The 26,267-nt window shown below is 38.6% G+C and overlaps 1 protein-coding gene across 2 annotated transcripts in view; it reads right to left on the bottom strand.

Annotated features, from left to right (window-relative positions):
- Positions 1–18,919, bottom strand: part of USP53 (ubiquitin specific peptidase 53) — a 29,898-nt gene extending 10,979 nt beyond the window's left edge. Inside the window, exons 1-13 of one of the 2 annotated variants that reach the window (XM_082281618.1) lie at positions 18,886–18,919; positions 11,329–12,024; positions 9,542–9,634; positions 6,905–7,039; positions 5,725–5,838; positions 5,556–5,638; positions 5,131–5,236; positions 4,566–4,712; positions 3,879–4,028; positions 3,224–3,395; positions 2,151–2,300; positions 1,387–1,530; positions 261–993 (exon numbers count right to left, since the gene is read on the bottom strand). In XM_082281618.1, the coding sequence (XP_082137744.1) occupies positions 261–993; positions 1,387–1,530; positions 2,151–2,300; positions 3,224–3,395; positions 3,879–4,028; positions 4,566–4,712; positions 5,131–5,236; positions 5,556–5,638; positions 5,725–5,838; positions 6,905–7,039; positions 9,542–9,634; positions 11,329–11,472 (2,171 nt within the window). In that variant the 5' untranslated portion in view covers positions 11,473–12,024; positions 18,886–18,919. Of the gene's footprint in view, positions 1–260; positions 994–1,386; positions 1,531–2,150; positions 2,301–3,223; positions 3,396–3,878; positions 4,029–4,565; positions 4,713–5,130; positions 5,237–5,555; positions 5,639–5,724; positions 5,839–6,904; positions 7,040–9,541; positions 9,635–11,328; positions 12,025–18,412; positions 18,503–18,885 lie in introns of those variants that run through there. The other variant, XM_082281619.1, reaches the window with a different exon arrangement.
- Positions 18,920–26,267: the final 7,348 nt, after the last annotated feature.

The following is a 26,267-nucleotide window of genomic DNA, read 5'->3' as shown; positions in this document are numbered from 1 at the left end:
AGCACAGCTTAGCAGTTCAGGCTCAGGGCCTCACTGACTGGCTCAGCGCCTCCCAAACAGAACCAGAGCGAAGGTAAATTGAACACTTAATTGCCCGCACCCTTTTTTCTAGATACACTTTAGCTTTCCACATACCTGACTTCAAGCAAGTTGCAAAGCACGTTTTCCTGGGTGGTTTTGATTTTAAACAACACAAACTTTAGAACAGGTTATTTTTCCATAAATACAACCTATGCAAGCTCGAAGAGCACTAGCATTACCTGCAGGAAGCACTTTCCTTCACAATCTTGGCATCTGCTGTATTGATTCCTTCGATAATAGGAGAGTCTGGATTTGCAGATCCGTTGCTGATATGGTCACTGCTTTCATACCCAGATTCTGTCCTCTGAATTTGCCAGTTATCACCATGGAGTTTTCTCTCTGTAAATCCTTTGCTTTTTTCAGCATTCCCTTTTCCCTCAGAATCCAGTGAACTTCGACTTCCTGTATCCTGTTTTGTCTCATCTTCATATATAGTCATTAAACCCTTCTGCATTTGGTTTTCCTTTGGCCAGTGATTAAAGCTCCGCTCCTTTTCATGCTTAGATTTACTGCTCAGGTTTGCTTTGTGCTTTGGGCTGTGCTGTTTTTTCTCAGTCTCACTGAAAATGCTGTCTACATTCAGTGTCTCTCGCATTGGTTTCCAACCTTTACTCCTGCTCCTGCTGCTGATACTTCCTTTGTCCCTGCAGTCTTGACTGGTGTCCGTATCGTAGCCAGTGACTCCATTGGTCCGTGTCCTTGTCACTGGTTTCTCTCCAGCAGGAAAAGGTTCTGTTTTGTTTGATCCAAGCACATGTGCAGAAAGCTTTGCTTGGTGAGGTGCTTGGTTGTCGTGCTTGTAGGGGCCCCTTCCCTGGCTGCTGTAGATCCGCTGATCTGGGCAGTGCCTCAGTCCACTTCCAACCGGAGGAGACCCTGACTTAGCACTGGAACGGTCTTCCCCCAGCAAGTCTTGCAAGAACAAAAAGGAAAAAAAGCTCCATTAAAGTTCTCATTAATATTTCATAGAATGATTTGTGTTGAAATGGACTTTATTAATCATCCAAGTTCCAACTGCCCTGCCACAGGCAGGGACACCTTCCACCAGACCAGGTTGCTCAGAGCCCCATGCAACCTGGCCTTAGACACTTCCAGGATGGCAGCAATCATTTAACAGATATTGTTACAGTCCTAAAGTCTCTTACAGTATCTCTAAAAATCCAGTATGCATTTCAGAATACTGAAAACTGGGAAACTTTAATCTTACAGTGTGGTCTCTTAAAAGGAGAAAAAAATCTGCACAAGCAGCATTGACACTACAAGTTTTTCAATCAACTGTTCTCTGGTTAGATTTTTAAAATGTACCTCTTTGTCTGCCAGACTCTTTCCTTGGTCCTCTGTCTGTATCTTTTCGTAAAGATGTGAAGTTTTTCATGTCAGCAGCTTTCTGGGCACACTCTCTGGATAAGTCCTTTAGCCTGTCCTTTTGATCACTGTATCCTAACTTGGCTGCAAAAAATACTTCTTGTCAAACACCATTACTCAAAAGTCATTCATCACCAAAACACACATATTTGGACTATAAGATTTAGTTTTTAGTGTTAGGACTACTTAAACAGACTAATGAATTATTTAACACAGATTAAGACCATGAGATTTTTTTCCAACCATAAGATCAAGTCCATTAACACACAGGACTACAAATAATGCTGATATCACGTGAGTACTGCTGGGGAAAAGCACTCCTCAAGTAGCCAGTGATCCACAGAGCCACACCTCAGCCTCAAACCACTAATATGCCTTTTAATCAACCACATTACTGGAAGCTTGACAATGTTTGAGAAATGGAACAAGGCCTTGAGAGCCACTTTAGTTAAAGAATAACAAGGGTAGTAAATATTCTGCATTTACAGTTCTCTGGAAAAGTTAGCGTTCCATGGCAGATATTCAGATATTACTTAAACATTGAATGAATCTTTGAATAAGAACTAAATCAATGATGGAATTCTTCCCTTAGAAATAGTTCTAGTCCTGAGGTTAGAACCCACCTGAAATGCTATCAATTGAAATATTTTGTAATAAGACATACCCTGTTCGGTGTTTTGGGGGTGGGAGTAGGGAATACATACCTGGACCTCTACCACCACTTGCTTGAATATGGCTTCTGCTGAATGCTGGATTATCTGGCTGAAGTTTTTTATTACTCCTTTGATTAGCGGAGTCTCCAATTCCATTCTCTTTCACATGATCTGATTTAGCAGCAGAATGCTTTTCAAATCCTGTCAAACAACATATTTATCTTTAGAAATAAAAGGCTTCCTTATTTAAATTTCCAATATCTAAATTGAAAAAAAAAAAAAAAGAGAAAGCTTTTTAATTGTGGATTAAAAAGACAGAAGAGAAACATCACCAGAAACCACACTACATTTCAATATACTAGGCAATAGGGTTCTGTAATATTTTATATACTGCCGTATTTATAGTGGTAACCTGCAGTGAAACAGGGTTCTCAATTCTTTGCTCCCTGAAGTAATCTATGTTCTATTGCTACACACGATGTGAACACTAACAAGTCAAATTCAATTTGGCTTTTATTTAAGTTACTTGTAAATTATGCTTAGTATTAAATTTAAAAAGCCAACCCAAGACACCAGTACAAACTACAGAACCAAAAGACTGGATTCTTACATACCGAGGCCTGTTATATATGAATGTGAGAGAAAAAAGGTTTCCTGAAGCTCCTTCTGATTTTTCCCAAAGTTCTGAACTGTGCTCTATGTGTATATATATAAACATATACAAACACACATGTTCCAAATCTCAGTATGTACACGAAGCTTAAGTAAAGTTTCCTTTAATGTAATTTATAAAAGGTATTTTGAATGTTTCAATACACACGTAAGAACACCCACATATACAAGTAGTCTACAATTTTCTTCTGAAATTAATGAAGTTCTGAGTGGTTACAAACAATCTACACTAGAAGATCTTTTTTTCCCATTACCCAATAGTCTTAATTTGTATCCCCTTATTAACAGGTCTAATACTGAGCATACACACTAATTTCTTTTGTGACCCTTTAGATAATGATTGATAAAAATATTACAGAACAAAGCAGCCAATCCATTTTTTCTCCTTTATAATCCCCGTTTCAGAAATACAGCTGACACTGTTATTAAAAAAATAAGATACATATAATTACCCAGGTCTTCCCCATTTCCTCCTGCTGCCTTGCATTGAGACCAGTGAATAATCTGCTTTGGTGCATCTTCTGGAGACACAGCTGTGCCATCTGGGTTAGCATAAAATAGCAGCAATGGCTGGAAGTGACACCGAATGCACCTGGATACCACATCTTTCCATTTTGTTCCAATCTAAGAAAAAAACCAGCAAACTAAAACCCCAAAACTTTATCAACAGTGCTGAACCCAAATATGGAAAGAGTAATTCATTAAGCAAGTGATACCAAATGTCTAATTCCAAATGTACATGAAGATACAACATTTTAGCACAGTGGTTTACAGAAATCGCAACAAAAAGATAGCACTAGTTCTACATGAGGGCTAACAATCAGATCATCACCCCTATGGATACAGCTGGCAGTATCTTCCTTTCTTTAAAAGAAGTACAAATTCAACAATAGACAAGTGCATGAGCATTCTGAAACACTCAGCATTTGTACGGCACAGCCATAAGGCACTGAAATAAATTCTAAAGGTCATTTTAAAAAAACTGACTTACGAAACTGAAGGTTTGTTAAAATAAGAAGGTTGATTTGACTTTCTTCAACATTGGTGTCAGAAGAATGCTCTCCAGAAAAGACCCCAAAATTTAGTAGGAGTACAGCCAATATTTACCTCTTTTACATTAGCATCATCAAACAGCACCCATTTGCAGCTCTTGGTGTGAAAGGCAAAGGCACAGTAATGTCGGCTCGTGTAGCAAATCATTCCCACTAGAAAAAGCTCACTGTTTTTGGCATTTTCATCTGTAACCCTATAAAACAGCTGTAAAAATGATTACATATTTTAAAACATGTGTAAAACACAGCCTCAATTCCCTGACCTACTACTGGCATTTCACCAAGGCAGCTGGTATTTAATGTCCTGTTGTATTACACAATTTTTCCTGAGTATAAATACTGATTTTTGCACTTGCTACATCTATTTTAACTTTTTTTTTTTTTTTTTTGCATACTTGAAAGAGTAAAATATTCATGCTCTGGAATAATTCCACAGTGTCAAACTGAAAATGATATTCCTAGATTTTCAACCAGGAAGTCTCCTACATTAATCATTGTACTTAAGGACAAAACACTTCCAACGGGACTTTTTCCTCTCAGAGAAACTACATTAAGCAGCACATCATAAAGAACAGTAAAAGTAGAAAAACTTTATATAAACATATAAACTTCTTATAAAGTTAAGTTGTGCTTATAAAAAATACATATGAATATTTCTATTTTGTATACATTCTCATATACGTAAAAGAAAAAGTAAAATTAAATTCTAGAAAAAGCAAAAAGTAAGCTTTAGGTCAGATACCCCCGGAAGATAAAGCTGTGTTGCCAGATTCCGCATAACCTCTTCTGTCAGATCAGAGTGTTCTGAATCCCAGACTAAACCGATGGTTACAATCTCAGGACAATTCATAAGAACACGACGAATTTTTATTTTTTGACCACAATTACTCTAGAAAAAAGGAAACAAAAACCATGATGGGAGGGAAAACAAAAGTGTTTAAAAACTGCATGTCCAAAGGTGAGTCACTACACAAGAATTAGTTCAACAAAACAACTCTGCAATGTCTTTAATTCCAAAATTTAGTTACGGTGTTTGTTTCTAACAATTTAAGGATAACATTCTTCATCATAAAAACACTTTGATGAAGACTACAGCTTAACTTCCATATCCAATCACCACCTTAAAGCAGAAATCTCTATAACTGGAGCAATAAAATATAACTTCAAGGGCTTTCTTCACCCCAAGCTTGCTGCTCTGAAACAGCAACACATAACCCTGCTTTTAGAGGAATACTTCTAGCCTGATTTAATATCCCAAAAATTTCTCCTTTGTATCCTAAAGTAATGTAACATTTTTGTTTACTTACAGGACACTTTCTGTAGTCATCAGCAGTATTTGCTGCCTGCAGCAATTCTGCAAACATTTCCGGCTTGAGACGTTCATGTCTCTCCATCATTTTTTCTACTTCATTACTGAAAAAAGTAAATTGCATAACTATGGGTCTCCCCTCTAAAGAGTAACAGGTTTCAGTCAACTCTCAATTAACTATGTTGTATAACTAAAAAGAAAACACACAGTGGTAAAACAGTAGTGATACAAACGTTTTTGTCAAGCTCTCTCTACATCTTGCTTTTGAAATCCAAATGCTATTTTTGGACAGTATCTCAAAAATGTGTTGCAACAAAAAGAATACACATTAATTTTTAGCGCTTAAAAGCCTTCTCTGGCATGCTTTGCATAATATTAGAAGGGTGTACATAGAAAAGTAAGTAACAAGAATAAAGCTCTTACCACAGGGCTGTGGTGGAAATGTAACGCACAAATTCCGTAAAAGGCAACGGATCTGATGATGCTCCACAACTGCGACACACACACTACAAAAAGAAAAATACTTCGGATTTTATTTACTCAGGACAGAGAAAACAAGGTATTTGTTAAAGCAATCAAATGAAGGTCTGACCTGCTCATACAGCGTCATAGCAAACTTCTGGTGAGAAATACAGGATTTTGAAGTGCACATATCTGTTTCACTGTTTGGCACTAAGTGAAAATGAATCCTCTCAAGGATATTTTCCTAAAAAGAAATAATAATAGAAATGTAAACTGAACTGATGAAGTCAAAACACACAAGGAACACTACAATTTAATACTCCAACTACGCCCCTTGGCTCCCTATGACTGCAGTGAGTTTGTCCCCTGAATCAGCAAGGCCATTTTTGCCTTTTGCCAAAAATACCAGAGGTAATGGGAAGAAGTCAATCTATTCAGGTAGATCAGACAGATGATTAGTTCAGGAGTCCAAATGCATTTTGCATAGATGGAGCAGTGATAAGAGGCTCTCTTTCATGACTGCAAGATCTCAAACAGCCTCTTTCAGGAGTTCTCCACTGGATTTTCCTACGTATGTGAAGAAAAAATCTAGCAGGTAACAATTAATTTGGGGATAGTCCCAAAGGATGTCCAAAGCTGAAAGGAACCAAAGCAGCGCTCCTATTTTCTGCCCCTCAGATCTGTGTCTGAAGATTAATACTGGAGGTGTTCAAGGCGAATATTTTCATTGTCTAACACAGGACCTCTTAGGAAGGTCCCTTTACCAGAGTTCGGTGCCATCTCGAGTTACCTTTAAAGGCCACAATCCATGGCTTGTGTCTTCCAATAAGACACTTCACTGAAGCAGAAGGTAACTACAGCAAGATCTTAAAGTACTCATTCACTCTTGGGTAAGAAAATAGAAATCTCTTCTGCAGCAAAATTCAGCAATGAGCTGGCCAGTTGTAACACACTGTATCTCAACAGCCAGTGATTCAATACTTGGAGGAACAGACTATATATTCAAATCCATAGGTGCTTCTCCTGATAACCCTTCTCTCCATCACAACACTTCTAGTAGTGATTCAGAGTTCACCATCCTCACCAACCTCCTGCTCTACCTGAGCTACAGAGTTAAGGGAGGAAAACATGGAACAAATGCAAGGGTCCTCCATCCCCCTTACCTGACACTTACTCCATGTGTCTGTTGCCCTAAACTGGCACAAAGAAACTCAGCAGGATTATATTATTTGAATCCTACCCATGAGGCTGGAACGACCAAACCCACTAAACTAACATATTTCTACTCAACTCTCACAAAGAACACTTACAAAGCACTCTGCTGCATCATCCATGAATCCCAGCTGGAAACGCTGCTCATCCTTGAAGCTTTCTGCAAGGGCATGTCTCATGTTATCTGACGGGAGGGCTTTTTCTCTACTGTGTTGGAACTGTGAAAAGATTGCCTAGGAAGAAATGTAATGATTACTTAGCTTCATTAGTCACTTGGCTAGACATCGTGGTTCTACACAAATACATAATTTCTTGCATAAATATGTAAAATATTTATATTTATAATGCTTACAGACCCATGTACCTTTCATAATTACTGTTTTTTCTTCAAATTACTATGCTTCTGTGTTTTGCTACTGATTCCTCTATAAGAAGTTATTGTACCAAACTGAACACTGAACCTGTAGAACAACAACATGCAGGATATAAAACTACAAGTGATTGACTTGTGCTCCCAGAAGCAACACAAGCCCTGTTCTGTATATAACTATATAGCTTTTTTAATTTAGCCACTGGAATAGCAGTTCATCCATATGTATCTCATGTTTACAGAGGTGTGTATTTCTTAGGGCATAATGTAATACCATTCATGATTCACTATATAATGTAATATTTACTACTTAGGAGGGGAGTATATTTTTATTAAAATTATGGATATGCAAAACCTCCCATAAACAAGATAGAATGCCGATAATCCTTGCTATGAAATTAGCTCAGTGCTGAATCAGTGCACATAAAACAAGAGGAAAGGTCAATATCTGCAGTTCTGGAACATGATAATAAATTGCACTTGGTTTTTAATTCATTTCCCAGAAGAGAGAGTTGGCTGCTATTTTTCTTTTTGGCAGAAATACCCATCCAAGTGAGCTCGTGATTTAGCAAGTAAGGGAGGTTGATTCTGAAAAGAACTGAAAGTTAAAAGCTATTAAATTAATTACAGATTTGCAGATATTTAAAGGTGTATTCCCAAGTCAAGAATTCTAAGTCAAACTTTAAGGAGAGCTGAAGAGACTAAAGACAAAGCAAGTCAGGAGAAGCCATGTAAAATATAAATAAGAATAGGCATTTTTCACATAGACTTCCTATGGTTAAATCTGTTGGATAGAAGGCAAAGATATAACAGATAAGCAAAGTTTCAGTGCTAACAAAAAGTAGTGTTTTAACCATGATGCATTCCAGGGGGTCTCTCAAATATTTGATCTTCCCTCCCAAAACAAAAAGCATGGACTACAGTCAAAAATTCAGCCACTATCTCCATGTAAACATTCAAAATGAAGTTTTTAACAGCTCTGCTTTGAAAACATTTATCCCTTCCCATTTTGGCTGCTAGGTCATTTTTTGGTATGAAACATAGCTTTATATGTCCTGCTAAAAAAAAAAACAAAACCAAACCAGTACAGATAAGCAGTTGTGCACATAGGTATGCTCAGTTTAGTGGCCTGCATAGTCAAAATCCCAGAATTTATTAGCTGTGCTTTTAGTTTATAGGAGAGGCTGACATAGATAAAATATCCTTCATTGTTGAACAGGTAAGAAGGGTTAAAATAGCCCAAGACCACCAAAAAAACGCAACCCAGCCAAAAAAACCCACCCAAGTCACAAACAAGTCACTGTTTACCTTCATCCAGTGTATATATTGCATGGAAATGAAAACGTTCAAGATTCTGAACACAGAACAAACAGAATTACTCAACCAGCACCTCTAAAGAGCCAAGAAAGCAAAAGCAGTAGAGTACAGAACAGCTGGGGACAGATACTTCCAAATGAATTAACTACTCTTTTTTTGAGGTCAGTACATGGAATTAAAGATCACAACTACACAGTTAAAAAAAATCCCACTCTAACCAACTCCAGGATAGGCAGAAATACCACTTTGTATCAGTACTCTTGGGAGTACAGCATTCGTTCTACCAAAATGGGAAGATGTCAGCCCAGGCAATGAAGGACATCCAGGCACAGTGAGCCATTGGGGTAAATTGCACAAGATGCATCAGGGGAGTAACGAATCCCTCAAAAACAGATACTTGAACAAATAAGAAAATCCCAACATTCTAAGTTACAGCAGCCTCGTGAAGCAGCTGAAGGTAGTGTATGGCTTTGGAAGGTGACTTAAAGTGATGCAAAACCTAAAGTAAAGCTGTCACCCTAAAACAGAAACAAGATTTAATCTGAAAGCTCTTGGTATGCCCAAGCTATGGGTCAGCACTTTATGTACTGAGAAAATCAAGTGCTTGGCACACAAAACCACCCTTATGCATTTTTTCATTAGGAATTTTATCACTTATCAGACGGTAATATAATTATTGTAAAGAAAAAAACCCACATATATTCAACACTTTGGGAAAGACCGAAAGCAGACGTATGCAAATAAAAGAGAAATATCTCCAAGTGGCAGCTAGAAATTTTAAAAGACAACATAACTCATTTGAACTGACAGAAGTTTTACGTTTAAGCAGACTAGAATTAGGGTACTGTAAAATTTCTTCTTTAAATATAAGAACATATTTCTGTTACAAACACCTGTTAAAAACTACCTTAAATTTAAATTGCTCCTTTACACAAGAATTCCTCAGTCACCCAGGAATAGGTGTGATACAGACACAAATCAAAAAATAATAATTTAAATTATTTTTCCCTCATTTTGAAATATGGTTCTTCCAGAATTTTTTATTTACCTTTAAAGCACAAAATATGCAGGCATCTCCTTGACACACGTGTCCAGTTAAACCTCTTAAACTTCGTCGAAATATGTCAAGTTGCCATAATACCTACAAAAATAAAGAAAAAATAAGTCATCAGTTCTGAAGGTTCTTCGTTTAACACAACACACAGTAGATTTTAATTGTTTTCTAATTTCACATCACATACAACTTAAGTACCAATATTGCTGCAAGAATTCTGGTTTTTTTCTGCTGGTTTGGTAAATTGTGGAGGCAGAAATGAAAGCTTTACATTCACCATTTAAGATTCAGATCTGTCTTTTAAATTTTGAAACAATGTAAAGAAAGAAAGAGCTGAAGTACTCTCAAGGAAACAAGCAGCAAAGCTAAACTCTGTACAGGGATTGTAGCAGTTTTCTTAAAGATCTACGTAAGAGTTATGTCTATACTACATTCTTATGGCCTCTTACTGAAAGGATTGCTGAACTACATTTGTTTTTTCCATAGATCAAAATAATCCTGGTGCTTAAACAGGTATGTTTCTACCTCTTATTTGTGTAAATACCCTGCAAAAAGGTAGTAACAGCTTGGCTACACTACACTGCTTTCAATATCTAACGTCTTGGGTACATACAAAGTAGTTCAGAAAGTTGTCCATGGAAAAAATAAAAATACAACCCCTAAAAATGAGTTGTCAAAAGGCACAGTAAGACAACAGCTGCAAATCCCGGGGGGAGAAGATATTCCTATCTATAAATACAAAAGCTAAAATGAATTAGGATATATTGGAAAATGAAAGTCCAAAGCTCAGTACTGAAGGTTGAGCACAGGTTAAAAAAAAAAAGAAAGGAACACATTCCTCCTTGTAAAAGGGCAGTCACCAACCATCTGCCACCGTTTGATAAACAGCATTGGGTTGTGAAGTTGTAGGATTGTCTGAAACTAGAACTAAAAATTACTTAGGACTTCATTTTAGGGCACCTAAGTGAAAATAGCAGAACTGCATGAGAATATTAGGTCATGCTACTCCCACTGCATGCAAAACAGCAACTGCTCTACTAAAACTACAGTACATTTTTATTTTAAATACATATAGATACCATACACACCACATAGCTATACCTCTCATAACTCCTAGGTTTAAATCTGTGCCATTTTAAAGTCCTCCAGTTTTTAGGAAGTCTACGCCTCTATTAAGCCCTCTGCCAGTTTGAGAAATAATTCTGTACAATTCAAAAACATTCCGGTCCAAAATCTGAGCACTACAAAAACTACCTTGTTATAAAGAGAATTCCAAGTCATGTTTCTTTGGTAGCAAGTGTATCTCCTACTCTAATTCCACAAATCTTTCCCAAGATTAGAATCAAAGCTCTCACTATATGCACATGTTCTGATATACCCCAGTATCATAGGTTCAGGTGCTAATTCTGAGAAAATGGTATTTTAATAAAAATAGTGTCCTATTCAATACAAGTAGTAATGGTTGCCCCACACAAAAAAAAGTCATGTAAATTTTTGCTATGTTTGACAGAAATGTTACTTTTAAAACTCAAGCAGAAAGTTTTAAAGTTTTGACTCCTACATTTTGAAATACAAAAGGGAAGTTTTTCAGATATCCCTGATACATGCAAATAAAATTCTGTGCAAAATTAAGTATTGAATACTCTCAATTCCTTAAAATTAAATGCTTAATTAAATTACCTTCACACGGTGTCTTCTTCCTACAATTGCCATTTTTGTTTCCCCCACACACTTTGGAAAGTCTGTTCAAAAAATGTTTAATAGATGAAGTCTTCTCTTACCTGAACAGCACTATTAAGAAAGCAGCTGTTTTGTCCAGGTTCGTTTAATAAGCCTTTTGTAGGGGCCAGGGACAGGATACTTCCAGGCTGATAAACTTTTCCAAGGTTACCCCCAGGTTTTCTTAGGAATTTCACCCATGCCATTATTTTTTAGAGTTTATAATCGCAATGTTCACGCTTAAATATTTAAGGATATGATGGGTGCAAGGCAAAGAAGGTGGTTCTACAATAATATTTCTAAAGTCATGCCATTCCATTCAACTCTGTGCAGTAGTAACCATCCACGGACTTAAGTCCACTCTCCATGAGCAGCTGTCAGCCATCCATCAGGATCAGTCTCCCAGTAAAAATAAGCTGAAGAAAGTTTTTAACCCTCAGTCTTAAAAAAAAAAGATAAATAAAGGTGTCCAGTTTAAGGTTAAAACATGTTAAAAGTCATTAGAATAAAAGTTCTTATTAAGCACGTTGCACAGTAACTGACTTCCTCCAGGGATATCAATAAAGTATTACTATAAATCATTAGTTGTATTATATTGAATGTTATATATGTATATCACTGAACTGGAAAGTTCTTTTCAGGTGTTATACTCCTGTTCTCTCATTTTGTTCCATGTTCTTTTTACTTCTAACTGTAACCCATGAAATATATTCCAGTTTAGAAGACTCCATGTTTATTTCATTCTCTTTCCAGTGAACCTGAAATAAGAAAAAACAGAAAGTATTAAAAAAAAAAAATTAAAAACGCTAAAGACCTAAATTAGAAAAGAGATCATGGCTAAAACAACCTCTAAATCTAAAGGCAGATGAAATAGCCAGGAAAGATGAGAAGAAAAAATCACCACCTAAAAATTATTTCTAAAGTGGGAAAATTAAGTTATTTTATCTATCATAATTTATTATCTTCTAAGTTTTTATACATCTCCAAAGACCAAAATAAAATTGCTGTAAAGGTTCTCCTAATAATCTGCAATAGCTTATAAAAAGATCATATAATACACAAGTTATTCAATCTTTAAATCTCCAAGTCTGCTAAAAACATTACCAAGAAATAAATACTTTTATTCAACACTCGAAAACCTAAGTTGGTTTTGATTTCAGTTCTATAGACGGATTGTCAGCTAGTACTCAGCTTTCAGAAATTTGTACTACCTACTAAACACCACATAAATGTGTCATTAACCTGGCTGCATTCTCAAAGCAACCAGAAAAACAGTGCTAACAGCAAAGCAAGAACATTCTGGTTGCTGCCCTAATAACCAATTCCAAGATTTTCAAACTTCAACAATAAGGGTTATTTCTCCAGTTCTTGAAGGAGCATGTTTAAGGTTAAATGACTCAATTTTCAGAAGATCCCCACAACCACATGTAAATCCCAAGCAGTGATCCTCTCACAACAATGGATTATTTTGCCAGTTTGGCATTACTACATCACCCACACAAACATTTGAAGGAATGGCACAGAAGAGAATGAATTTAAATAAATCAAAGTAATTAGGGTTGCATATGTGGGAAAGAAAGAAGAAAAAAAAAAAGGGTGACATTTGGGCCTCATGTTTCAACTGAGAGATTGATCTTAGATTTCACAAGCATGTGAGATACTGAAGACATATCAATATACTTCAAAACCTGCAGCTTCTCACTACAATTTTTTCTACTGTGTAAACCTTCCAAGATTGATGAGGAGCATTAAAAAACAAAAAAAGAATTGTGTAGTTGGAATACTGTATAAACTGGAAGAGAACTTTGCTCAGCTCAGAACTAGAAACGCCACATTCACAGAAAACCATTCTACAGCTCTTTAACACAGTACAGCTGGGCTACGTTGCTTTCAAAAATACCCGCAGGAAGTCTTGCACCCCTAAAACCAGTCCCCTTTATTTAAGAGAAATATTGGTACTTGCTTGTGTTTAAAAATAAAATCAATAACTGGAACCTAACCAAAACTCTCTTTTGCCCCATGAATAATCAGATGAGTTCTGTTTGTTTACTGATGTTCCTGTATCTCACCCGTAAGTAATTTGATTCAATAATACTGGAGATAGTAAGTGTGATTTGTGGCAGCACTGAGCAAGGAGTCTGAATTCTAACTGGAAACTGACCTTGACAGAACATCATGTAACAATTTTGTTTTCTTTATATTCACTTCAATAAACCCAGAAAGAGGAAATGAAAAGAGACTGTAGCTGGAAATGTGTATCAGTTTCAGATCTTATTAGAAATGCACATGTTGTTTTGGAAACAAGAGTTCATCCGGAACAATTTAAGATAATGACAAAGAGCATTCATTTACTAAGAACTTAGAGGAAGTAATTTTCTCTTGCATTTCAGGGATGCCCTAGAACTAACACTCCATGCACCAAGCATTTAGCTGTTAGGCTAGGTCTCAGGAAAAGTTATAATGATTCCCTGCAAGAATTTAATTAAAAAATGTTTCTGGATTAGCTCTGTGTTACTGTCCCATTGCATTAAAATGCTTCCTGTTTAATTTCACGTCCACAAAGTTGTGAGTACAAATAATTCCATCTATCATGCAATCTTAATCTAATAAATTGCAGAACACATTCGTTGCACAGTTTTCATATGTAGAAGTTCCACTGCACCTTTTTTCTCCACTGCATCAAATACTAAGGTGCATGGCTTCTCCTTCATTAGTAAGAGGGGCACTGTAGATGAGCCTTCCAATGGTGCCATAAGCAATGGGATTTATTTGTCATCACAGCCTCTCCCTAAGGTGAGAAAGTCTATAGTAGCATCTTGTTTTGAAATTTACATTGTACAAATATCTCAGTTTTGATTTGAAAAAAAAACCCCAAAACAACAAGAATATTATTCCTCTGCTGACAAGCCTACCCCCATCACAGATGGTTCCATAAACCAGAGAAGTGCTGCTGCTGATTCAGTTTTGCCTGCTTCACCTCCCATGAGTTTGGTCGAACTTTTAGGTGACTGGGACTTGGACCAGACTCCCATAGCCTAAATTCAAGTCAATAGCATTATAATTAGGACCTGAAGACTTCTTCCTTGCCTGTGGTAAGCCAGCGTTGCTAAGGGCACTGAAGCATTTATTAACCAGCAGGGTTTACCAGTTCTTTTTAAGTTCTTGGCTTGACAAAGGTGTGAGTGGCAGAGTACAGAGCATCAGTCAGTTGCGGATGCCCCATCCCCGGAAGGGTTCAAGGCCAGGTTGGATGGTGCTCTGAGCAACCTGGTCTAGTAAAAGGTGTCCCTCCCCATGGCACAGGGTTTGGACCATGATGATCTTTAAGGTCCCTTCCAACCCAAGCCATTTTGTGACTGAACCATACTGAGTCTTCAGTAAGTGCAATCTTTTAGGAAAAGAGTTATTTCACACAGGGTTACTGACATGCTACAGAAGATTTTTAGCAGCTGAGAGTTAAAGGAATACTCTTGCCCTTCAGACTACAGGAATTGATTTTGGACAACTGTTCTCAGTTGTCTCAAAGACACTAAACAAGGGATATAAGCTCTCAAACCAATGTCTATTTACCAGCCTAACTCATTCTACCTTGCCCAATTTCAGTCACTGTGCTTCAGTCACGAGTAATCTCATCAAGCACTTGGCTAGCCTTAGTCGTGCAGCCTTACAAGACAAAATACATGCCTGTCAAAAATTTCTGGCACTTGCCTTTACAGCTTTCAGAACAACAAACCCACTTGTCAGCAGAACTGCACGTTATCACCTGTTTGGTTGGTACACCCCAGCACGTAACTGCGGCTGGCACAGACTCCTCAATGTAAGAGGCAGTGTCACTGATGGAGCTTAGGAATCAGTGGAGCTGATATTTTGCCTAAACAATCACTTTCTACAAGCACATTTGGGTTTAAGCATCTTTGATATCCATTTAGATAAAACCAATGAGATAAACAGTTGGCTCTGTGAACACTGGAACTACCAATGCCTGGGCTCCTGATAATTTTTCTGTCTCATGGCTGAGTTCTTGCAGTTTTCTCCCCATTTGGGGCATAAGCCAACTTTGCTCCTCACATCATCTTACAAGGTCTCCCTTCCAGACAGCTGCCTCTTTTCATGCACTTTCTAAGTACATAATCATCTTTGAGGCTTCTATCCCTTCTGTCAAATCGAGTGGAAACCTGCCAATAAGTTCAGAAGTTGTTGACTGCTTCTATCCCTGAAATTTGGCTGACGAATAGTTATTTACATCTTCTCAGCTTCACTTTGCAACTGCTCACAGTGTGTTGCACAAATGAGTAATGGCAAACCTTTCTCATGCCCAGTGATGGGGTTACTTTTAAGCCACACAGCTTTTTGCTTCTGCTTGCAGTTCATGCCTCTGTGCTGAGCCTGGCAACCCCACCCAACAGTCTGACAATTCTGGAAAATCAATTCCTAAACTGATGTAACTTAGGAATTTAGACACAAGACAACAAAAATTGTGAAGGAACAGTGTTGAAATATATTATGAGAGAATAAAGCTATGATGGGAAACCACTAAAGATCTCTGCAACTAGCCAATATTATTAGGACTGGTGTTACTGTCTCCTCCTTAACAGAGTGAAATTCATCAAAAACTCAGCAACTTCCAACTGCAAGAATTTGAGTGTTTTCCTCAGCTCAAAAGGTTGTCATTTAAAATTGCCAATTTTTGTCAACAGAACAAAAATCTGATTTGTATTGTGACAGTGCTGGAGGTTGTAATGATTTTTCCCTACATTTAAAAAAAGAAATAAATAAACAGTGAAGCTGCTTTAAAAATGTAGAAAAAGACCAAAATTCGAAAGGAGTAATCTCTTACGCCCACCTCAATGAGGCTGAATCTTAATTTGTTTGGTCCCTGCACAGATCCTGTCCCCTTTCACCTTTAGGCCCCCGTTAAATATATTCGTCAACAGATTTCATGCACCATAAGATACACGTAACACTTTTAGTAGTCACCAGTCTCTGTCTTTGGAAATCATGCTATTCACTTCAAAAGCTGTCACAGAAATATGTTTACAGGAATGCAAATTCTCACTATTTTAAACATCAGAGAGGGAGAAAACTTCATTAATTGCACTTACTTGCAACACACCTAAGATGAAACAAGCAACACTACAAGAAAAGGCCAATACCAGTATATGATCACTGGCTGCTATTGGTCTGACACATTCTTTCTCCTTTGGTTACTGACTCAAAAGTCCCCAAGACACCAAAGGAATATTTGATGGTATCTCCTCTAGAAATTCTTCCAAACAATCCCTGAAGATTTTAAACCCAGACCTTTTCTATTTTCAAGATTCTATTGTCTCTTCTTGAGCCCTTGCCTACTTAGCTGTCCCTCCTATGCCAAACCACTGCTCCTGCACGTCACACTTCTCTGTATCCTTCCAGCACAGAGAACCAGAAGCATAGATGCTATCCCAGATGGCTTTTGTATAAGTGCACAATTTTTTCTTTAAGCTGTTCCAATAAAAACTTTCCTGTTTGCATCAAAACCAACACAACAGGTTCACAGCTCAGCCTCCCTCATCTGTTAAAAGAGAAACCAACTTCAGAAATAGCTACGACGGGAACTCTGAGTAAAGATCTTAAAGAACACAAATTCCCGGCCCAGGACACGGGCCAGCATTTACAGTGAATCATCACACAGACACTACGGAGAAGATTTTTATTTCTTCATCTTCCTACAGCTTTACACGTGATTTTTTCAAAGACTACAATGTACTCTTTCCTGAGCCTCAGAAAGATAGAACGTATCTTTACAGTGATAATTTTCACACTTGCCCTTTTATCTCAGATTAATTGCCTTGCCTTTCAGCTGTTTGATCATTAACAGAAGTGCAAAATACCAAGTTCTGCTCCTTCTTGAAAAGCTTTCTGATTTCTTAAGTCACCGGGAAAAAACGACATAACTGAGTTACAAGGAATGGTAACATGAGCATCATCTTTAAACCCACGCATATTTTATAGGCTTGACCAAAAAAAGAGAATGTTTTAACATCTGAATCACTACACTTCATGTATTTCTTCAAGAACAAATCCTGTACAAACCTTCCTACAAACATTTCACTCAGCCTACACATCTACAATCCCGATCCAGCCTCAACCCATCATTTAACCTGGCCCCAACAAACTCCAACTTGTTTCTGCTTAAATCATGAAGTTTCTGAAGAATTCTGTGCATGGGTTTTGCTCCCATCACTACACCCCTCAGTGACTAAACTGTTTTACTCTATCAAGAGGCATTGACCAAGAAAAAAAAACCAAAGTGCTGCTACCAATACCTTGGAACGCAGAGTAACCAAAACACATGATAGTGCCAATACCCTGTCGCACACCCAAATAATTTTGTCAGTAGCACATCATGCACACTGTATGGCCAAAAAATATTCTGCACTAATAAGGCTTGATATGTAAGTCAAGTGCATATTTTTTGTGTTTTTACTGTCAACATACCACAGGTCAAGAATAATAACTTTTTATACAAGTAATTTGATGCTTAAAAAAAATAACCAGTAAATACCTCTTACTTTACAACAATTTGTAAGGGCAAGAAGGGATTATTTACCATTTGACAAGACTAATTTATAGTCAGATTATAACATGAGGTCTCACTATTTTGACACCAAAAAACACCCATTCATTCTATAAGAAAAGAGCAGGTAATCATAAAATCAGTCAAGGGATTTTCCATTGCCTTGGGGTGGAAGGGGATACTGCATCATCAATCAGGCATAATACTGTTTGCACGATTAAGTTGTTGTTCTTAAAATAATGCTAGTAGCTTCAAAGTTAAGAAAGCTTAAGTGGTTTGGTGGTTTTGGTGGGAGGTTGCATGTGCAAAATAAAGCACTAAGTAGATATGTAAAACTCACACTTATTCTGGGAAGGGAAAAAATCCACGTTGAAAAAACAAGTCATGGTTCCTCTGAAAAGCTATTTTTGAAATATTTGCATTGAAAAACAAAATAAGGGATATAGGTAAACTTAGACTAGATACTAAGCAGGTGATTTGCATACATTTACATACATATACCCACATGCCTCTGAAACTCCACCTGTACGAACACACAGCAAACAACTCTGCCTCCAAAACGCTGCAAACTGATTAAATTTCAAACAAACCTGTACAAACTACCTGTACTGGCATTTCCTGTTCCAGACAGCCTCTGGAAACACTGCTGGAGAACTCGCTGGTGGGCATGCGACGGGCGCGTTGAACATTAACCGCGCACCGCGGCTCGCTCGGCGCCCTCACCGCCGCTCGCGGGGTCCCCGCTCCAGCTCCGCGCCACGGCCCCTCCGCTTACACAACGCGCGGGGGCAAAGCTGTCCGCGGCCCCGGAGCTGCCGCTGACCCCCACCCACGCAGCCCCGGCGGGGATTTAACCCCGGCCGGGAGGAGGTGGCGGTCCCGTCCCCCGGCGCTCCGTCCTCACCTCGACACTGCGGCCGCCTCCCCCGCCGGCACCGCGGCCACAGCCGTGCCCAATCCCCAGCCCGAGCCAACCTCTGCCCACTGCAATTTACACCCTGCCCGACCCGCCGCTCAGCCCCTATCCCACCCCCGGCTCAGTCCCCGCAGACCCCCGGCTCACCCGGCGGCTCCTCACGCAGCTCCTCTCCCGCCCCCTCCCGGCGGCGACTCCAGGCGCGGCCCCGCCCTCACGGCAACTTTTGCTTCCCCCGCTTCCCGCTCCTCCTTCGCGCTCCCCTCCCCGGCCCGGCACCGTCGCGCCTGCGCAGTGCGGCGGCAGCCTGGACGCTTTCCCGGCGCGGTATCCCGGATATTCCCGAGCCAGGGGAGGGAGAGAAGGAGAGAGAGGCGGGGCGGGGGGGAGAAGCGATTGGAGCGTTGGCCGCGCCTTCCGCCGGCGCGCGTGCGCGGTGAGCGCGCGGGAAGGGGCGCGAGGCTGGGGGGCGCCTGAGGGGCTGCGGTGGCGCCTGAGGCGATGGGGCGGGAGCGGGATCGGGAGCGGGAGCGGGAGCGGGAGCGGGATCGGATCCGCGCGTCCTGCCGGAGGTGCAGGGGGAGCCGCGGCGAGGTAAGGGGCTGTCACAACGCCGCTTCTCCCTCCCCGCCTGGTCACTGTTCGAGGGCACAGCCGTCCTCGGTTTAAATGGCGTAGTGGGTGCCCCTCAGGTACTCAGGTTTGGAATTAACAACCCGTTAAAATGAGCGCGGCGGCGCTTGTTTTTTCCAGCAATTGTTTTCCAGTTCTCATTCCAGGATATCTGGCTGTGCATATTGCCTTTCCTTGAGATGCCCATGGAATAGTACTGGCAGAGAGTGGCTTGTGAGCCAAACCCCACGCAAGTGTACATCCACCTCAGAGTTGCGTTTGACTTCCATGTGGCCCAGAAAGATGCTATATTATTATTATTTTATCTATCACCTGCCCCAGAGTCACTGCCCCAAAGTCGTGTTCCCTCTGATTTTTATCTGGTCTATTATTTCGGCTAGGGAGGGGTGTTTCCTTTTGTTATTTGAAAAAAGAATTCCGTATCCACAAATGCTCATATTTCTAGTTGCTCAAGTACCTTTTATATTCCATTATTATGGTCTTTTTCCTGGATAAACATGTAGATTTCACTAACACATTTCACATTCGCAATGATATTGCTACCGCACCCAACATCAGTCCTTGGCACATGCTAATGGATACAACTTGTATTTTTTCTCCTAATTTCCTTTCTGATAGCCTTCTAGGAATGGAAAAGTGCTTCTGTCCCTAAGAGCATGTTCAGTTCTCCAACAGCATCTTCTGCAATAGTAATTTAAATAATTTCCCTGTAAAGTTCCCTTTCGGCATCTACTTCAGGTAATCCAGGTTGCAAAATGACTGTGTGGAATACAAGGCGCTGCATCAAATCAGCTCAGGGCCTTAAATACTACATTTTTGTTGTTCTTGTATCAATTTTTTTTTAAATGGATACATTTTCCTCAGATTGCTTTTTGCTACTGTTTCTTCCATTAAATTGCTAATGTAAAAAGCCCACTAGCAAAACAGTTTTAGCAGGTTCACTCTCCAGTGTTTTTCACCAACTTTTTGATTTGGTGATTCTTTGGCAAGATTTTCATTATATTGTCCAGATTTTGTGATAGATAGATAGATAGATAGATAGCCAGCCACATTTTTCAGTGGCCATTTGTGTACTCATGTTCATAAGTTGGGGTTACTTAATACAGGATTTGTATAAAATGTTTTTTCTTGAGGCATTAAGATGTCGTAGCCAGTGACTGATCTATATATATACTTTTTTTTAACAGATACCATATTTGCTTGCCTCTTGTTTTCTTAAAATTTGCCTAGAATGTGTGATTTTTTTAAAAGGGAATTGGATATCTGATCCATTGTTCTAGGATTCATACAGTGTCTTCGCACTACTTTTTTGTGTGGTTCTTTCTTAGCTGTTTATTGATAGGTTCTCACTAGAAATTTAAGGGTAAAAACATATTGAAAGTCAGTGAGTTAACATGGTAATTAAAAATCTAATTTTGTGTTCGTGCATCTTGTTATTGTATACTTACAAAAAGCATTCTGCTTATTGTTTTGGGTAGTGTCAGTTCAGTCCTTGATGCCTGCATTAGTTCTTTGCAAAGCCAGTCAAGCAAAGGCATCTGTGTGTCCCAAAGTGGGATTATGACCTCATTCTGATTATGGCCTCATTTTGATATCTTTGTTTTCCCTGAACTCTGCTTTTCGTGTTTGCCTCTGCCCTTTCTTCAGCACGGATTTGTTTTTCACCACTAATCTTTAGAAGTCCCTCAGGATTTATATTGGTTTCTTCTGTTCCTTTTTTTCCTCTCCAAGTAAGTGTGGTCTGTGAGCTTTAATTATAGTATATTTTAAGAATCTCTAGCAGTGAATGTTAACAGAGTCTTCCACACACAGTTCAGGCAGAGAATGACGCAGGTGCAGCACAGGAAGCCCTAAATGAGGTAGCAGAAGAATGTTAAAATTAGAATAAATGGTGCACGTACAAAACAATGCTACCAAGGGCAAATGGTTTCCTGCTGCCGTTTGTGGCAGTACAGGATATGTGCTAGGCATGATGCAGAAGAATGTTTATGTGGGTTTATAAGTACACTTTGGTAATATTAGTAACATAGATTGTTACACTGGAGAGCTGATAGAGAGCTGAAGAGGTGTTAAATTTGGAGGAGAAGGGTTGAAGGAGGTGGGTTCAGGGTGTGACACAAAACACCAACCTGGAGGGAAAGGAGGCAGAACGTATCCAGATCCTTAAGCACATCCAGGGTTTGGGGATTTGCACATGTCCCTTCCAGGGTAAAATACATTTAAGGATAGTTATGTGCCAAAAGAAAAGTCTTAACATGGTTAGGAGACATCAAAATGTTGAAAAGTAATTGCATTAAATATTTTTTTCTCGGTGCTGCAGGCATCACACATCATTTTCATCAATGAATGAGCTGCAAATGTGTGTTTTACAGATGCACACAAGGGTTTATTTTTGTGTTACAATTTTCCTGTTCCAGGGTCAGCTCTAATCTTGTTGCCAATGGCTGATCTGTAAATAAATTCTGATTTCTTCCTCTGAAATAATTATATTGTGTCGGGTTTTGTTTGGTTTTTTTTTAATCATGTTTTTATGAACATTTTCATACCTGTAGCTGTACTGGAACACCTGTTCTGTAATTTCTTTCATATTTCTTCTTAGTGCTTGGAACATCTTTACAACAACCTTTTCAATCAAGTGCTATCCTCTTCATGTTCAAATGTTTCATAAAAAATTATGCCTGCTCTAATTCTTCTTGGAGGGGTAGAATACTAAAGTTTGTAGGTTTTTTTGAAAAATAGTTAAGCAATGTTTTATTGAGTCATTGCATTGTTACTCTTGTCTTCTGCATGGATCTTTCTCCTTCCTCATGAACTGTTTATCATGCGAAATTAACTTTGTGTACTTAACAGGAACTGTGTCTGTACTTACTGGAGTGTTTTGCAAAAAGTAAATTAGCAAATTACGTGTAGGGTCTGAAGCAGAAAATTCCACAAGCCAATGCAGAATTTAAGGTGTGGTTTATTAGTTACATCTCTTTTTAAAAGTATTTTCACTGCATTTAATTCAGCACTACACATTATACTGCCTGTTATGGTCCAGTCTGTTTTACTGACCTATCATAAACAATTTTTATGTGATCAAGTACCATTTAGCATTGACTTTAAGATACTTATGTGATAATGCCATTTTAATTGAAAAAGGTGTTTCATTCCAGTGAATGGGAACTGCCATCGTGTTTTTGTGAAGTAATTACTGAGTTCTGAAGAGAGTGAGGCTGTGCTACTCTTCTCAGGAGAAAAAAGGATAAAAAAATCATTCTTCTAGAAGAAAATGTAATTTGAAAGATACCAGGGACACTGGGCCCTATTCTGCATAGACTGTAGCAGGGTCAAGTTTCATTAAGTAAGGTAAGGGTTACTTCAGAATATGTGATTTTTCCATGTTCTCTAAGCCCTTGGGGTATTGTCAGATCATATGTTTAAACAGTTCTGCCTGGAGAGGAAAAAAAATCTTTCAAATTCCAAGATGTTGTTGCAGTTGCTTGTCTTCAGGAGCAGTGCTTTTTCACTGAGTGATTCCCTCAGTGCTCTGCATAATTTGTCAAGAGTTAAGGAAAACACCCTGATAGGAAAGAGAGCCATAAAGGTGGAGAAGAACCAGAGAAAAGGTAAATAGTATTTTTATTATTTGTGGCATAAAATAGCAATCATATGCATTTCCTATGGGTTCTGAAGGGGACTCCTAACAGCACTTTAGCCCAGGTTCTCTAGGCTGTATGCTCAGCTGTATTGCCACAAAAAGATCCAAAACAAGAGCAGAACAAGTGAAAAATACATCTTCAGCTTGCAGTAAGGTACATGAAGACGTGTTATCTTATGGGGAACTTAGCCTAACTATTCCAGTGCTCAAATCTTCCCTACCACGAACACCTTATTCCCACCACCTTTCTTTTAAACACACTCTAGCAGTGTTTTCCTCATGTAGTCTGTAGCAAGCAGTCACATGAAGCTTATCCAATTGATCTCATTCCCACATCCTGCATAGAGCCTCAAATTTATACATGGAAATTGACATAAGAAGACATGAATGAAAGAAGGAGAAAATGGATCCTATCTGGAAAAAAGCATCACTGGCTTTTTTCATCTTAAAAGCTCTAATTGGAACTTCAGAAGCAATGAGAGTGTTAAGTGGTGGTTTATTTTAGCTAAGTTAAAAAAAAACTTCCTAGCATTTCTGGTCAAGTTTGATCTTTTTCCTCCTCCTCTCAGTTAGCTGTAGACACTTTCATAGAGCACAGCTGCCTTTTTTAAAGTTTTCTTCCTGTAGGTGCAGGAATAAACACAAGATATTTTGCTCTTATTCGTTGTACATTAGCATGACTATACATCTTTTCCTGGTAGCTTTCAAGGGCTACCATGTTCAGTGGGGTGGCAAAAGCAATTTCATTGAAGTCATCTGGAATTTCACCCTGAGAAAAAGAATCATTGGTTTGCATTCTTCTCCAGACTTTTTGATGATAATGGGCCTGGAACAAGGTCTCTGTGTTCTTGATTTTTTTCATTCTTTAAGAACAAGGAAAAGGGTGGGGGTTGCATAAGTCTTGCAAATGAATATTTTTCCTCTCGGATAATCCAATTTCCAGTCCAATAATCTACTTCTGTGGGACAACAATGCAATTGAAATCCTTTCCTATTTTAGGACATTCTGTTTTTAAAGTTAGTTGCTGAAACAGTCAAAGTATAAGAAAACTCTATGCATGCTGTATATATCTGACAATTGTTTGAAGTTGTGTCCTCATCGGGGTGCTCTTGAAAAAATAAAGTTTTTATGATGATCTTTGTTCATGTTGCATCAGTCTTCAACAATCCTTTCAAGTTTCCAGGTCTCATTTATTGCTTCCTCCTAGGATGTAAACCAATAAGAATGGATGTCTGCAACATAAAAAGAAAAGAAAGAGAGGTCTGATTCATACAGACAACTTCTGTGGTTGAATTGAACTTTCAGGGTGAAACTCAATGTGAAGTAAAATGAAAACAAAAGAGAAGAATTTAGTGAGTATAAAATTAGAAATAATACAATGGCTAACATTACATAATATATATTCTGTCTCATTAAAAGTAAAAAATACATTAAATACATAAGATAATAGAATTCAAAAAATGTTTTGTATTTTGTCTGGGGTGAGAAACTGAGCATTATTTGATTTAAAATACATGAGTTGAGTCCCTTCTTCATGCATCTCAGTCTATACCCAAGCAAAATGTAACAGGGTTAAAACACAGTATTTAAATAATGTGGTGACTTCTTAGGAAAAAAAAATGTGGAAGTAAATAGGATAAAACATTTTTTTTTGCCATAGACAGACCATGCCAGACTTGCTTACTTTCTTTCTGTGATAAAGGCCAGACTTGCCTACTTTCTTTCTGTGATAAAGTAACTGCTTTTCTAGATAAACAAATTTGTTACACTGAAGAAAAGGGGAATTTTTAAGGTAAGTGTCAGATGGGTGAAGAAATAGCCCAGAGGAAAAGGTGGCAATATCTTACCCATAGTGGCAGGGGGAAGTTGTTAGAGCTCTGTCCAAAAATGGATATTGAAACTCATAGTGTTTAATTTTTTCATTAGTGATCCTGGCACAAAAACTAGAACTTGCTAATGAGCTCTGTTGACATCACAGAGTTGGGAAACAGTCCCTGTAGGGTGATGTCGTACTGAACTAATTGGATGACCTTGAGGACTAGAGAAATAAAATGGGATACAATATAAAGTACAAGGTTGTGTGTTAGAGCCTAATGGGAAAGGCTCCCTGATAAAAGCCCAGAGCTTGTCGGATGGAAGATGAGAGAGTTTGAAAGAAGTGGGTGTGTAAGCCAAAGACAGAGTGGCTGTGAGTCACGGATTTGATGCTACTGTGGAAAATGTGAATCCAGTCACAAATAAATTCAGCCCTGTACTTCTTGTACAGATAAAGCAGTACTAATGCCATGTGTTGGTGAGACCTTAAAACAGAACAGGTCTGGAAATCCATATGCAAGAAATTGAACTTAGAAGGGTTGTAAAAATATGTTTTAAATCCCTACTAAAAGAGAGCAGGGGACAAAAGATTAAAAGAACTTGAATTGTTTCATCTGGACAACTGAAGCATAAAAGACCTTCCAGTCTTTGAATATACCAGTTGAAGCAAATGTGACAGTAAAGGAAGTGTGTTTTAATTAAAAAAAAAAAAAATGCATTAAGAAATTACTCTAAGATGGGTATGACCAAATTTAGGTTGGAAATTAGAGGAAAATGTCAAAGCCTCTAAACATTGCTAAGACAAAATGTCCTGTGCAAGGAACACATTCTAGAATAGAACTGTCTTCATCTCACAGAACGCTAGAGCTGCAGGTCTGCTTTACTGCTTCCTTCCCACTGATGCTTCCCATGTCCACATTTTCCTTTCTTTCTGCCTCTTTTATCAGCTATATCTGAATGAATGATAAAGTGACATCGTTAAATATAGGGAGACTTTTCATTTTGAACTGTGTGTATAGTATTGCTTCCTTTTCAGCAACGAGACATTAAGGAAACGTATTTGCATCACTGCAAAACCCGGATAGGAAATAGGCACTTCCATTTTAATTCAGCTTGCTCTTTTCCTTCCGTTTTGTACAGCATGTTCTTATTTTTACCCTTGCCAGCAAATAGTCAAAATGTGCTCATTAAGAACTTGAGGAATGACATAGTGCTGGAATCCGTTGCCGGAATTAGGCCTTACTTGGCTCCTTGACATACAGTAGGCCAGCCTAGGAAGAACCCATCATGCCTCGAATGTTTGTTTATGATCATTTGTAGTTACCTTGCATAGTCATCTTTCTGTAATCTGGAGGGTGATGACCACAGTAACTACTGTTTCAAGTTAGTATTTGCCTAGATTAACTGGGCTCTGCAGACAATCTTCTCAAAGGAAAAGGAA

Source organism: Coloeus monedula, assembly GCF_965178545.1.
Source record: "Coloeus monedula genome assembly, chromosome: 5".
Taxonomy (NCBI): domain Eukaryota; kingdom Metazoa; phylum Chordata; class Aves; order Passeriformes; family Corvidae; genus Coloeus; species Coloeus monedula.
Note: the sequence above shows the minus strand (reverse complement) of the source record. Positions and strands in the feature narration are given on the sequence as shown.